At 41.1% G+C, this 14,867-nt stretch overlaps 1 protein-coding gene across 10 annotated transcripts in view; it reads left to right on the top strand.

Moving 5' to 3' along the window:
- rbm47 (RNA binding motif protein 47) overlaps positions 1-14,666 on the top strand; it is a 37,942-nt gene extending 23,276 nt beyond the window's left edge. For 5 of the 10 annotated variants that reach the window (XM_063476263.1, XM_063476265.1, XM_063476264.1 and 2 more), the window contains 6 exons: positions 3,852-4,706; positions 4,790-5,120; positions 6,510-6,533; positions 6,972-7,181; positions 9,665-9,864; positions 11,697-14,666. In XM_063476263.1, the coding sequence (XP_063332333.1) occupies positions 3,882-4,706; positions 4,790-5,120; positions 6,510-6,533; positions 6,972-7,181; positions 9,665-9,864; positions 11,697-11,948 (1,842 nt within the window). In that variant the 5' untranslated portion in view covers positions 3,852-3,881 and the 3' untranslated portion in view covers positions 11,949-14,666. The remainder of the gene's footprint in view (positions 1-3,851; positions 4,707-4,789; positions 5,121-6,509; positions 6,534-6,971; positions 7,182-9,664; positions 9,865-11,696) is intronic. The other 5 variants (XM_063476267.1, XM_063476270.1, XM_063476269.1 and 2 more) reach the window with 5 other exon arrangements.
- The last annotated feature ends 201 nt before the right edge of the window (positions 14,667-14,867 follow it).

The following is a 14,867-nucleotide window of genomic DNA, read 5'->3' as shown; positions in this document are numbered from 1 at the left end:
TTGTTGTTGCAGTTATCTCTACGGACCTGTCTGTCTTTGAATGATGGTTTAAATAGTATTTGAGTTATTTAGGACCACATCTGTTGTTATCTGGCTGGTGTTTGTGTTGCATGTATGAAGCAGCAGGACTCAGGCTTATTTAAACGTTGGTGCTTCCACGATCCTGTTCTGCTGCCTTGCGACACTGTTGTTAGGGGGCTGCTGGGAGGACTCTGTGAATCAATTTCCTCCACGTGTCTACATGAGTGTGTATGGCTAAAGATGGCAGCCTTCTTAGGCCTATTTCATCAGTGCTCTGGATCGCTGTACAGACCTCTGTACATATTCCTCTGATAAGAGAAATCCTAAAGTCATAAATAATACAATATCCTTCCTTTTCATAGCTGACTACAGATTCATAATGTTATAGGCTCACTTGCTCTTTTGAGAAAAAAAAATGGAATTTGCAAGTCAATCTGTGTTTATGATGGCCTGAAGAACTCTGTAAAAGCCTCTCTGTCCGCTCATAAAACAACTCAGTCCCCAGTAACACGCTGTTAATATGCAGAGAATCAGGTGCTTCTATCAATCATAAACGTAACGTAGCAAGCAATCTCACTGGAATAGCTCGGCTCTGTTAACTAATCAAATTCTCGCTCTTGAACTTCCTTCGCTTGTTCGCTTGCCAGTCGTTCTATCTTGCGCCGCTCTGAGTTCGTAACCTTTGACCAGGCGAACTCTGAGCTCTTAATGTCAAGGTAGATTATTTTTAACGAAGTAACTAGCTGTTCCTGTTATGCCCCAACAAAGAGGCTCAAATCTGAAGACGTGAGCCACACCTAAGGGGTCATAACTTTTCAAACTCCTTGTCTTTACTGGATGAGACACCATCTGTAAATCTTTATGCTCTCTGTGAATAAAGGCTGTGATTTGTGTTCAGCTTGGTTAATTATCTACCTGTTTCAGCCTCAGGTTTCCTCCTCCTCCCCGCTCTGCCTTTCTCTGTCACTTATACACACGCAGGATTGAATGCTGAAGATGTTCTGCAAGCTGCTTTTTGTCACTTAATACGCTGTGTTGTACATGTGCTACACAAAGGATCTCAAATTCACACAAATTATTCTCATATTTTTACAACAGAGTTTCACTTCACTCCTGACACAGTCAGCACTGAGGAAGTTAGGAATGTCTAGGAAGTGGTGAAAAGCAGGAAGAATGATTTAAAGTTGTTGTTTTTTTAATACTAACTGCTTCAGTGTACAAAGTGTCAAGCTCACTGTGTTACAAAGCTTCATTTTATCATCCAGCAGAACTCCCAGTGTGAATATTGTCCTCCTTTTGTCATCAGCCTGGTAAGATAAGGCTGATACGAGATCGAGTCATGTTAGCACTTCACACGATAGAAGGAACAGAGGGAGGGCACGCTAAGCTGCTGAAGCAGACAAAGAAAACCACACTGAAGCAAAAAAATAGAAGAGATTAAAATGTCGTGAGCTGTAGAGATGATGAATACGCTGCATAGTTTGTTTGTTTGCTAAAACAAACTACTTTCATAAATGTTTTCAGTAGCAGCCCTAAAAAGGGACGTGAAATGACAGAAAATACTGATAAAGTGCAACAAACCATGTAAGACATTTAGGGGTTTTTATCATAAAGGAAAATTCCATCAATAACCATATTTACTGAGGGTGATTTTACATCTGTCGTCTCCTTATAGTTACTTTGCACTGATTAAAAACACAAGACTACATGCAAAGGAAGCTGTAAGGTAGTGGTTAGTGTGTCCAAGCATATAAAATACACTATCACAAGTTTTCACCACCTCATAAAATATGTACTAATATGTACAACTGTTTTAGAACACTTTTATTTTTCGTACATTAACACAGGTGTAATGTACCCAAAAGGCATCTTTCTGATTAATTTTTATACCCCTATTTTTTCTTAAAAAATAATTTGTCTACAACTGGCAGAAGATTTTATTTCTTAAGGTGAAGGGTTAGGGTTAAGTTGCCTTTGATACGGGTGCCAGTTTAGCCAAGTTGGATGAGCAGGCGACCATATGCCACAATACTGAAAGCGGCTGGCTGGGGTTCGGGTCTGACCCATGGCCCTTTTTCCCTCTGCTTTCCTGTTGATTTCCACAGGAAAAAATATATTTAAACAAAAAAGCTATTTAAACAAAAGAGACATACTTCAAAGTATGAGTTAGTTTGAAAGTGACAGTGTCTGTTTGGCAGCCTAGTTTAAAAAGCACCTCCCAACAACATCAGCTCCTAGCAACCTTCCATTGAATTTGCACGACATACGAATTCTAACATTAACCTCAGACAATCCACACGCCACAGAAAAATTTGAACCTGTGGATACAACCCGGAAGGCTTCGGCATGATTTCTTAAAAAGACCCGTGTGCTGATAGGCAGGCCAGTTAAATGCTCAAAGATTTTGCTTCCTGAGATAGAATACACACATTGTCCTTAGTTTTACCCAAGAACAGGTCCATGACCCGTTCTTGGAAAACTATTTCGGAAAAGCAGATATAAATGAATGTCATCTTGACCTTCGTCAGGATTCAGCAACCACTGGTGAACTACTGGCAAAAGATAAAGGAGGAAATGGTTTTTTCTTTGTTTTTGTTCACACTTGGTGATTTCCTTTTCCTTTTCCTAACCGTTTGGGAGTTTGTGCTTTGTTTAAAAAAGACATTTAAAGCTTACTTCCTTTTTTGTACTATCATCCATGTTTGAACTAGTCATTCTAAGCCCTTCATTCAGCCTTGGACAAAATGACATGTGAACAGGTTTGTTTGTAGGAGAGTGGGATGTTGGGTCAGGTCAGATCAGTGTGCAGGTTACCATGGTTGCTTGGCTTTTTAGTGTTTTGCCTTTGTTGACTGCCTCAGCTATCTCCATCCTAGTCTAGGGAATCTTGTGATGCACAAAGAAACCCAAGCAAAGACTTCTAGCCTAAGTAGCGAGTTTTTGTTTTTTTGGCCTATTTGTTTTTACATGATACTGAGCCACATCAAATTAGTGTTATAGTCTGTTCTGATTGGTTGCTTACTATTTTATGCAGCATGATTTGGGGGATTTAAAAACCTGTGGATTTTTCCATTCTGAATGCCGGCTGTGTTGGAAAATAACAGAGTAAGAGGTTTATGTTCGGGAAGCCGATTTCTGATTGTTCTCTGTTCCTTTTTTAGGGCTGCACTACTTAGTGAGGACACACTGAAACACACATGTGCACACACTAATAGCTGCACCCACACTCTGTATGGCATTCATATTGATAAGGAGATGGAAAATCCAACACCGCCACGTGGTGAGCGTGCACACAGGAGGCTTGTGTGTAGCAAAGATGAATGTGTGCAGCCTTTTGTCACATAACAGGGTTTATGTTACACAAAATTCCTTCTATAGCTTAAGTCCTTGCTGACTTTTTACACACAAGCGCACCACAAACACACATGCACTGAGCATGTGACCTAGTCATACTTGGTGAACCTTGAGCTGGAGGTTTCAGGGTTTACAGCCCTTCAATCTCTCTGATAGGGGTCAGAGGTCAGCAAGAGATCTGAGTTACTCAACAAAACAAGGTTGTAAAACCACTGATAGGGGAAGGCGCCCTGAGGATTTATGGATGCTGTATTTCCACTGTGGTGTTCAGGCCTCGTAATGTGTGCTGGTTTGTTTTAGTCAGGTAATCTTGCATGCATGCAAATTGTGCTCAAAGTCAGCAATCAGTCACTGTTGTTTAAATGATGTCTTCTGATCATCAACCTATTTTCTTCCCGCTGTATTTTTTTCTCTGTCTTTACAGCAGCCATTTAATTCAGTATAATTTGACAGATCTCTCTCTTATCCTTCTTCAGGCCCTGATCTGATTGGATGGTTTTGTCAGAATGACAGCTGAAGATCCTGCTTCTTCTTCGACCATGAGTAACAACGTTGCCCCCTCCAAATCCTCTGGTGCCCATCACTCTCACCATGGACAGCTCAACATCCCTGAGGGTGTTGCCGGTGCACCTAATGAGGCCGCACTGGTGGCCCTGATGGAGCGTACTGGCTACAGTATGGTCCAGGAAAATGGTCAGCGAAAGTACGGTCCCCCTCCCGGTTGGAATGGTGCATCTCCTCCTCGAGGCTGTGAGATCTTTGTCGGAAAGATTCCGCGGGATGTTTATGAAGATGAGTTGGTCCCAGTGTTTGAGTCCGTAGGACGCATCTATGAGATGCGCCTGATGATGGACTTTGATGGGAAAAATCGAGGGTACGCTTTTGTAATGTACACAGAGAAACACGAGGCCAAGAGAGCCGTGCGGGAGCTGAATAACTATGAAGTGCGGCCTGGGCGGCTGCTGGGTGTCTGCTCCTCCGTGGACAACTGCCGTCTTTTCATTGGTGGCATTCCCAAGACCAAGAAGCGTGAGGAGATCCTGGAAGAGGTCTCCAAGGTGACAGAAGGCGTATTAGATGTGATAGTTTATGCCAGCGCTGCAGACAAGATGAAGAACCGTGGCTTTGCCTTTGTAGAGTATGAGTCACATCGTGCAGCAGCCATGGCTCGCAGGAAGCTGATGCCTGGACGCATTCAGCTGTGGGGCCACCAGATTGCAGTGGACTGGGCAGAGCCAGAGATTGATGTAGATGAAGACGTGATGGAAACAGTGAAGATCTTGTATGTCAGGAATCTAATGATGGAAACCAGCGAGGAGACGATCAGACAGGTGAGGACCGACCGGCTATTTGGGTTCGAGCATGCAAAACCATTTTTGACACGATTTTAATTTCTCCCATCCTTTGTCTTCAGATTTTCAGCCAGTTTAACCCTGGATGTGTAGAGCGTGTAAAGAAAATCCGTGACTATGCCTTTGTCCACTTTACCTCCCGGGACGATGCTGTGTTGGCTATGGACAACCTCAATGGCACAGAGGTAGAAGGGTCCTGCATTGAGGTGACGCTCGCCAAACCCGTCGATAAAGAGCAGTACTCACGCCAGAAGGCTTCAAAGGGGGGAGCTTCTGCCACTTCAGAGGCTACTCAGCAGAACTACGTTTATCAGTGTGATCCCTACACATTGGCATACTATGGTTATCCTTACAACACCCTCATTGGACCCAACAGAGAGTACTTCGTCAAAGGTTAGAATGATTTTTTTTTTCAATCAGTAATAATCTGTTGCAAAAACCAGTGTTTCATCAAAAACCATCTTGGTTGGAGCCAAAGCTCCAAAACATTTTTGGATCTCATGATATGAAAACAGTTCTTACTGTAAGAAATTTTCAGACGTTCAAAAGGACAATATGATCATTTAAAGATTCATTTGATGGGAAATTTTAAAGAAATCTTTAACTTGATGAGGATTTGTGGCTTAAAATCACTTTTATGTTACAACCACAATTCCAAAAAAGTTGGGACACTGTGTAAAATGTGAATAAAAAAAGAACGCAATGATTTACAAATCTGATAAACCCATATTTTAGTCACAATAGAAGACATCAGTAGAAGCATATCAAATGTTTAAACTAAGACCTTTTTCTTTAAAGACAAAAATTATCTCATTTTGAATTTGATGGCAGCAACACATCTCAGAAGTTGGATGGGGTCAGGTCAGTCATATCACTGGGTATAAGAAAAGCGTCTTAGAGAAGAAGAGTTCCTTAGAAGTAAAGATTGGCAGCGGTTCACCAATCTACCAACAAACGCATCTAAAAATTTTGGAGCAATTTAAGAATAATGTTCCTGAAAGTAAAACTGGGGAGACTTTAAATATCTCATCATTTACACTACACGATAAGATCAAACGATTTTCAGAATGTGGAGAAATCTCTGTGCTTAGAGGACAAGCATAGAAATCAGAACTGGATGCGAGTGATCTTCGGGCCCTCCGGTGGCGCTACAGGCGTTATTCTGTCATTGAAATCACTGCATGTGCTCAGGAACACTTCCAGAAATCACAGTCTGTGAACACAGTTCAATGCACCATCTACAAATTCAGGTTAAAGCCTTATGTGAACATAATTGTTGGATTAAGGCTCATTTAAAAATGGATTGAGACAGAACAGAAAACGGTTCTGTGGTTTGGGGAATTGAAATTCTCAGGTCTTTTTCAGTTCCCAGAAGTTTACGGAGTGTTGTTCAGAGAGTAATAGATACTACAGTGGCAAACATGGCCCTGTTACAACTTTTTGAGAAGTGATGCTGCTATTAAATTCAACGTGATCGGATTCTTTCTCTTTAAATACATTTCCTTAGTTTGAAGTTTTCGTTCGTTTTCTTTGTTCTATGCTTTGAATAAAACATGGGTTTGTGAGATTTGCATATCTTTGCCTTGTGTTTTAATTTACATTTCACACAGCGTCCCAACTTTCTTTTGGAACTGGTGTTGTAAAAGGGAAAGACGAAGCCAGCTGATGGATCAATGAATGCTAATCCCATCACCTTTAATGATTGATTTTAAATATGGTCTTGGGTGATAGCAGGAAAATCTGACTTTGAGCAATCATTGTGTTTTGGTTTTCTCTCCAAAGGATCCCCAATGATACAGAACAATGGTAATCTCTCACATCCTTATTCCTACTTGTTACTCTGATGAACAATGAGCCTTCTTGCCATGTGACAAACTATACATTTTCTAACACCATCTTTTTCCTGCTGTGCTGTCACCTCCCATTTCATGCTGGGTTATTAGAGAGCTCACCACCAAGTGGCAAAACTCTTGGAATACAAGTTGACAACATTATGGAGTTACATAATAGACCTAATATAAGAGACAGAGGCCACACTAAACCCAAACACCTCCAAACAAAGCCGGAGCAAAAATTCAGTAGCAATTTTTTTCTATGTGCAGAAAATTAGCCAAAATATGAGTTAAATTAGTCGTGTGCAAGTTCTAATGTCTTGAGAAACTTTCAAAACCCATCTTGCCAAAATTGCCCCTGCTGCCCTAAACCACAACCCCTGTCATCATATCCCCTTAATTGTATTTTAAGCAGGTACTGTGAGAGGTCGTGGTCGTGCTACTGCAGGTAATCGTACCCCTGGGCCACGGGGGTCGTACCTCGGAGGTTACTCTGCCGGTCGTGGCATCTACAGCCGCTACCACGAGGGCAAGACCAAGCAGCCTGAAAAGTCCTATGAGCTGATGCCCAGTCTGGAGCTCGCTGCTTCCGTCAACCCAGTTGGCATCAAACATGGCACAAGTCAGTGAGATAGACAAACCCCTACCTATTCTTGCCCATCTCAAAAAGGCTTTTACTAAATCTTCCAGCCCGCAGTTTTTTCTCCTGTGTGATTTGAGGAGCATTTTTTGTGAATCAGCTTTCTAGTCGTTTCTGGATGGTCATGCGCAAAAGGACGGCCTTTCTTTCATTTACAGTAAAGAATAACGACATTGTAGTCAGTCCTTTCCAACATGACCAGAAGGTAACGGCTATACTTCATTCCTCATTCTTTCCTTTTCCTTACACAACAGAAATTTGTCTTTCTGGTTATTCAGGTTCAAACTGTGCTGATCAGTGCTTGTTTAAATGAGCGGTGAACTGAAACCTAAAACACAAAAGCCATGACTGTAAGGGTTGTTTCAGACGCACCACAGGGTGATTTTAAAACACCGTTACGAGTATCTTCAGGTAACACTTTATGCTGACAGTTGGAGCCCATTTAAGCTGATATTTACGAGAAATGGTTCACACCAACGGTGCGTCTCCATGAACATGAGAAACATGAGAAAACATGCAACCCCCTGCTAACAAGCAATAAAATAAGAAGCATTAATGTTTCCAAAATATTAATAGGCCTAAAATTACAATTTATGCAGTTTTTGTAATAGAAACAATTTAAAAAATTAATTAAAAAAACTAAAAATTAAAGACAAACTAGGCAGTGAGAGAAACCGGACAAGGTTTCACGAGCTCGTGAATTGCGCCACCGCCACTCCTTCAGATAGAGATCGACTTTATTAAACACACACTGGGGAAATTCACTTGTTACAGCAGCACAAGAGTCAAAAAGAAAAAGTGAAGTGGAAAAATACTAGAAAGTAAACAAAAACTCAAAAGTACTAAAAAAGCAGAATTATTTAATCACTACAAAAGAGTATTTTGTGTTATGTACAAATGGTACTATATACAGTAAAAATACCTACCTATCTATAATCTGTGAACATTATCTGCAGGATTATTGTAAACCTGTTAATCCTACTTTTGGGTGCTTTCTTTTTCGTAGGGTGTCACCACAGCAGGTAGGTCCCCAGGTTTAGATTCTGTACATTTTTAAGCCAGATGCCCGTCTTGATGCAACTCTAGAGATTTGCATCACATCCCAGAATCGAAGCAGGGATCAGTCACTTGTTAGGTCAAAATATAATCCCCTACACTGTAGAACTACTGTTTAACATTGCTAAGTATTTCTTTAGCAGTAACTATTAGCTAACTAAAAATCAATTAACCATAGCTACAGTTCTTTATAATAATCATCACTAAAAATAATAAAGTGTTACCAAATCTCTGGAGTGCAGCGGTTTAGTCAGCAGCCATATCATACATAGCTTTTTATACGGTTGTAGTTTTTTCCTCAGAGGCAGTTTATATGCAGTCGTCTCCAACTTTGACTTGTCAGATGGATGATCTTTTTTTTGTCTTTCTATTTTAATAAGTGCTCGAACACAACGAAGGTAGCTTTTTTTCTAGTCACACTGACTCTTATCTGTAGCTTTGTGAGCGTTATGACAGTTTAAGCCAGAATCGGATCTGAAATGCAAATGTAAAAGCACAAACTAAAGACTGTTGTGTCCACTCTATTCTGATCACTTGAAGGATGATTCCAGTGTTATGAAGAGTTGTAGCACATCTACATCTACAGCAACTGCTCTCCCAGCTAAGAGAGAAACGTTGTAAGTGTCTTGTTTTCAAAGGATCATATTCCTGGTGGAAAAATTCAATTTCTTTCATTCTGCCTTATTTCCTGAAAGCAGGCAGGGGGAAATGAAACTGAGTTTATTTTAATGTTGGTGGATCATATAAATCCTGTACGTTTTTTTTTCAAGAATGAAAGGTAGAAACTGAAGTGATTTTTTTAAAGATGTTGATATGGAAAATTTAAAACACTGGAATTATTCTTCAGCCTTCAAATTCTTCGACTAAAGCTACTAAGCCTAATTGTTTTATCAACATATTGATTAAACCTTACTAACCATTTACTGCATGTATGTATCAGTGTCGTGTGTTTGGTGATCAGAGGTCCGTTCAGTAGAGTCGACGTTACTGATGTTTCCTTGTTTAAGGATTTGACCTCAATCTGCAGCTCAGTGTCGGTGCCGGTCTGTGTGGAATCACAGGATTGAAAAGACTTTTGTGGATCTGAAACAATGACTGATGTTGTGTTTGCTCTGTGTGTGTGTGTGTTAGAGTGCTAGGGTTAATCCCCAGCTGAGCACCATCATAAGCTGAATCACACCACAACGCCAATTTGTGTAACTTATTTATTTCCACTTCTTGCTGAAATTGAACCCTTCACCCTGTTTTTGCTGTTCTCTCTTCGCCTCTGTAGTGTTTTATCTCTATAAATGATTGGATGCATGTGTGCGCTTGTCTGTTATTTCCTCAGTAGTGTTAATATTTTGATGATGCTCTGTTGTCTCCAGTCTGTTATCCAAGCTCTCATTTGTGTGTCTCTCTATGTGCAGTGGCATTACAGACTCTGGGTGGGCAGTACCCAGTGTTCAGCGCCACTCCTGCAGCCAAGCTGATGGAGGAGGGGAAGGTGCACACAGTGGAGCATCTTATCAACCCTCTGGCCATGCAGCACCCCGAACACTCCCCCGCTGCTGCTGCTACTGCTGCTGCCACCGTCCTACCTGCGGTCTCTACCCCTCCACCCTTCCAGGTGGGTATTATTCACGGGGTCAAAGTGAGTCGGAATGACATTCAGATAATGAGCAATTTAGTGGGATAGGCAGGTCAGTGCATATTACGGTTATATTAATTCAATTTTTTAGATTTGTGTGGCTGCCGTTGCTCCCGGTAACACTACGGATATACTTTCTCAGTAATAAGAAAGTTATGACATCCAACAGCCCACTTACACCCTCATCATATCCTTTTTTTTCTTCTCATCCCTGTGATGCGTTCATGGTGCAAATGTAAAGTTGCGGTGGCTGTAATTCAGCACCTGCATCCCACTACAGAAGAAGACCAAGCATAAACTGAGTGATGTTTTTTTTTAAATAGGCAGGTAACTTCATGGTCAACTTTTCAAGCAGCTTGACAAACATCTCAGAACACAAAAGCTGTTTCTGCACAGTTTGTTCCTAAATGTGTGTGTGAGCTAAAAGAGAGAGAGAGAGAGAGGAAGAGAAGCAAACCTTAATGTGTGCAGGACTGGGAAACGGAGAAAGATGTAAGAAATACGATGAGAGATTATTTCCAAAGTTTTTCAATCATTTTTGAGATCGATGCATGATGTGTTGCTGAACTCATACTTGAAGTATACAAATTCCCTTATTCAAACTTTGCATGAAAATACTTTAGGTCTACTGAGCTGGTTGGTAGACGTTAGTTCAGGCTAAACTGGTGAGTTTGCAGTTTTGTGATGTTAAGTTACATCACACATCAACTGATACTTAATGTGATGATGCTGACTAGATTCACTCACTTTTTACTCATTTTATGGTGTCTGGGGGTTTGAAAATGAACCATACAGCTCATGAAACATCTCATTATATCTTGCTGAATTTGGCTGGCCAAATCCACAAAGAGCAGTGAACAATAGAGTAGCAGCACAGGTCAGCTGATCGCAGCCTTGCAAAGCAAGTTATTATGTGGATTATTTCTTAAGGAGTTCTTTTCCCCACGCTGCACCGCTATAACCACGTCTCAAGGTTCCCTCACCTGCCAAAACACACTGTGCTCGACAGATTGTTATAACGGATGCCCTCTATTGCAACCCCAAAAGGATTTATGTCTCTCCCTGGAATCGAACTGGAGATCTCTCACTGGGTAGCCAGATGTGTGATCTACTATCCTGTGGAGCTGTAGAGGGAAGTTGCAGTAGAGACTTATTATAATCATTCACGTTAAGCACCAATAGCAATGCTTTTATTTCATTTATTGACAAGAGGCTGGGGAGTCTTTAGTTTCCCTTTAAGGACGCTGGGGCCCAGGTTGAAGCTCAGGGCCCATACTTAGCCCAAGATTAACTTAGCGACTGTGAAGCTGTGACTTGAGATTTTTACGCCTCTATCTGGCTGTTTTGAAACCAGTTGTGATTAGGGATGGGCTGGTCTGACTGAGAAAGAGATGGTCCGCACTCATTCTGTAGCAGCCTGCCCCATTGCTACATAAGCCCCCCCCTCCCCTAAAACTGTGCTTTATTATTCTTTACGGCTCTAATGGGGACCATACTTAACAAAATAAACATCATGCTGCATTCAGTAAGACTTGAAAGTAGTCATTAAGACCATAAACCTATCAGCAAAGTGTTTACTGAGGTCATGGATCAAGTGAGTATTGGGGTCATGTTTCCATAAACTTTTGCATTTCTTTGTGCAGAGTCGCTGCCCCCTGCTGGTCAATAGAAAGAATGCAGGTTCAAGTCACACTGCCTTAAATTCTATGTAAAAGGAAGCTATGGCCACCCTTCTTATGTAAATTAAATACAGGCATTGTGGGCACGCTTTAAAATCTCCTTTTCCTGATTCACTTTCTTTCCCTACGCAGGGCCGTCCAATCACTCCAGTCTATGCCATGGCCCACAACGTACAGCGCATCCCAGCAGCTGGTGGTCTGTATGGACCTGGGTATGTCCCCATCACAAACTACACTGCCAACACAGCAGCTCTGGCAGCTCTGCAGAAAAACGCAGCCGTGGCGGCTGCAGCATACGGAGGTTACGCCGGCTACGCGGTGCCCCAGGCCTTCCCCGCCACAGCCTTCCAGCTGCCCATCCATGATGTCTACCAGACATACTGATTAAGAGGCTCAGATCCTGCCTGTGACTGAACTACATCTCAGCATTGTCTGTCCCGTCATGTAGAAACATCTCAAACTTGAGCTCGAAAGGAATTTGTAGCAAATATTAAAAGCACACACAGTGACAAACAGCCTGACGTCTCCTATCGGCCTCGGTATGTCCTCAACCCAAGGTGAACATAGTGTTTCTAATTAGGCAGCATCACTGTTTTCTACTGAATAATGTAACAAACGTAACAAACAACAACTCCCAGTAACGCCCCTCTGCCTTTTTTGTTTCTCTCCGAATCCCACCACGGGAACACCGAAGGTACGTTCAAGTATTTATGAAGAGAAGATATATATTTAAGGTGTTTATTCTTTGTAGCTCTCTCTTTCCATTTTGCCGTGGTATTTGTTCTAGATTTTAAACTATTTTCAGAGTAACAATAAAAAAGAGAGTCGAGTTAATCGTAAGGAAGAAAAACTACAACAGGAACTACTGATAAATGAGGATACTGCTGAAGACGGCTGTCTTCAGATATACTAATGCCTTTTCTTTCATCATTATATAGTATTTTAGCCAATTTTACATGCTGTAGGTGATGCTGTCCGTCCATGCTGGTTGAATGCTTTGAACACGCCTGTTTGGTACTTTTTGGTTATTGTAGTGTTTATTGTGTTTTTGGTTGTTTTACATGAAGGTTCTAGGTTTTCTAGGTTGCATTTATTTACCTATAATTAGCTCATTTTTGCTCTTTTTTTTTTGCTTTGCAAGGTTGTTTCTCTGTCTCCTCTTTGATACTTTGAAACACATTTGTTGGTTTTCTTTGAAGAAATGTTGCCTGCTAAATATTTGTTATTTTGACAGATTCCTGTGGGGAACAAATAATTAAGAAAGAAAACTGGAAAGCTTTTTGAATGATGTTCAGCTGACGTGGAAAATGTTCCACATTTAAAGAAACGGCGGTAATAGGGGCTTAAGACTGAATAGATGTTAGCTGTTTTTTGTTCTTACTCAGTTATGTATGTTTTTTTCTGATGTTTTTAATTGTGAACAACTACGGACAGAAATGAGAGACATTTTTCTATCTGGACTGGAGCACTCTAACACTTGAACAGCTCGTACTTTTTGCCAGTGCTGACCAAAAACCTTAACATCCACTTCAGTCTGAGGACTTTAGAAAGACTCCTGACTACAGTGCCTTACACCTACATGCTGTTTATGCAACTGCCTGCTTTTCACTGTGCCTTTTTGTAAGAAAACCAAGCCCGCGTGTTTTGGCACAAAGAAGAATTTGTATATCCCATGACGCAGATTTGTGGTATTACTGTATTGAGGTTTCAGCTTTTGTAGCCAGATGTGCCAAGGTTGCCTCCATCCTCTTCCTCCGTCTCCTCTTTATTTCTCATCTTGACCGAGGTGCACGTAAATGTATTTATAAAAGGTGAGAAGTTGCCACTTTCAGATGAAGAGATATCAAATGTGTGAACTGGAGCAAAGTTTGTGCTTCTTCTCATATAAAGCCTGCAGCTCCTCAATGCTCAGCGGGCGCTCTGAAAACTCTGCAGTGCATCTACACAAGTGTACTTGTGGAATGGGAATAACTGGGAGCGATACGTCCCACTGGAATATGCAAGTATTGTAACACTCGAATTCAAACAGCTGCTGATCATGAAGTCACACTCCACAAGAGCCATCCTTTATGAAAAATGCCAAACATTTGAGTGTCCTTTTATTTGTAAACCAGCTCTTTTTTCTTTTGTATTATTATTATTCTCCTTCACCGCATTCGATGGTATTTTATTTGCTAATATGAGGGCTCCCTGGCTTTTAAGTTTAGGCCCAAGAGTGTGAGTGAAAAGACTGCTTAACTAGTCCATATTTGTGTAATCTCACTCTGTACTCTGCATTTTACTGCTTCTCTCTCTCCTCTGAAACTGGATTTAATATAGAAAACAAACTGCTGTTAACGGCTCTTATTATGATCTTGTACGATGACAATAAGTCGGGATATATTTAATATATGCATTACGTGTGTTGTTTATGAAGTGAGAAGAAAAGGCATAATATATTGTAAAACGTATTTGTTTTCTTTATTTACACCTTGTTTAGGTATAAAAGTCAGACTAACAAAAGTAGATTTTTTTTTTTTTTTGCCAAAGTGTCCAATAGTTTGTTAAACATTCAAGGTTATTGTGCTTTTGTTAGGTGTAACGTTGTGTTTGCTATTTGGAACTGGACGCGGTGTTAAGAGTGGGGACGCCAAGTTCTCCCCGTTATCGATATCAAAGGTTAAACCTGGCCCGCCGAGGCGTTACGACCCATTGGCGCCTCCGGCTCAATGTGTTGCAACTTTTTTTGGCTAAATAATTAAAAGATCTAATGATGGGTGGATGGGGTAATGATTTAGCCTTCACCAAAATTTCACGTGGTTTTAACAACAGAAAAGTGTGTTCTCCCTTCCACTCACAGCACCTGCTTTACTTTCCATCACCTGCATTTCACCCACAATGCAGCAGCAGCAGGATGATCTTCCTGTGTCAGTATGGAGCTGCGCGTGCCTGGTTTAACTTAGATGTTCGGGTTTAACATCTTTAACTCTTCGTAGTGTGTGCCTTTATTGCCAACATGTGCCCTTTGTAGACCTATGCAGACTCTTTTCTATCAGAAGGCCCTGTTTCCTTGTTCAGCATTGGTATATTTATAGTGATATAGTAGATAAATAAAGCATTTTTGAAAGGATGCACTCTTGCCGTCCATTGTTTTGTCTACTTGGTTTTCTATGTTAAACATTACCCTTGGATTAAAGTTTGCAAAGGTTGCACGTGCTGAAAAGGGGACTTCAGCGCCGACTTCTGTGAATGGAAACCCACGTCTGACCTCATACATCAACTATTATTAAGCAATGTGTCACAGAGGAGTGAGGAGCACAGTGT

This window comes from Pelmatolapia mariae, linkage group LG6 (genome assembly GCF_036321145.2).
Source record: "Pelmatolapia mariae isolate MD_Pm_ZW linkage group LG6, Pm_UMD_F_2, whole genome shotgun sequence".
NCBI classification, from domain to species: Eukaryota; Metazoa; Chordata; class Actinopteri; order Cichliformes; family Cichlidae; genus Pelmatolapia; species Pelmatolapia mariae.
The sequence above is the reverse complement of the archived record's forward strand: the minus strand, read 5'-3'. Positions and strand labels throughout refer to the sequence as shown.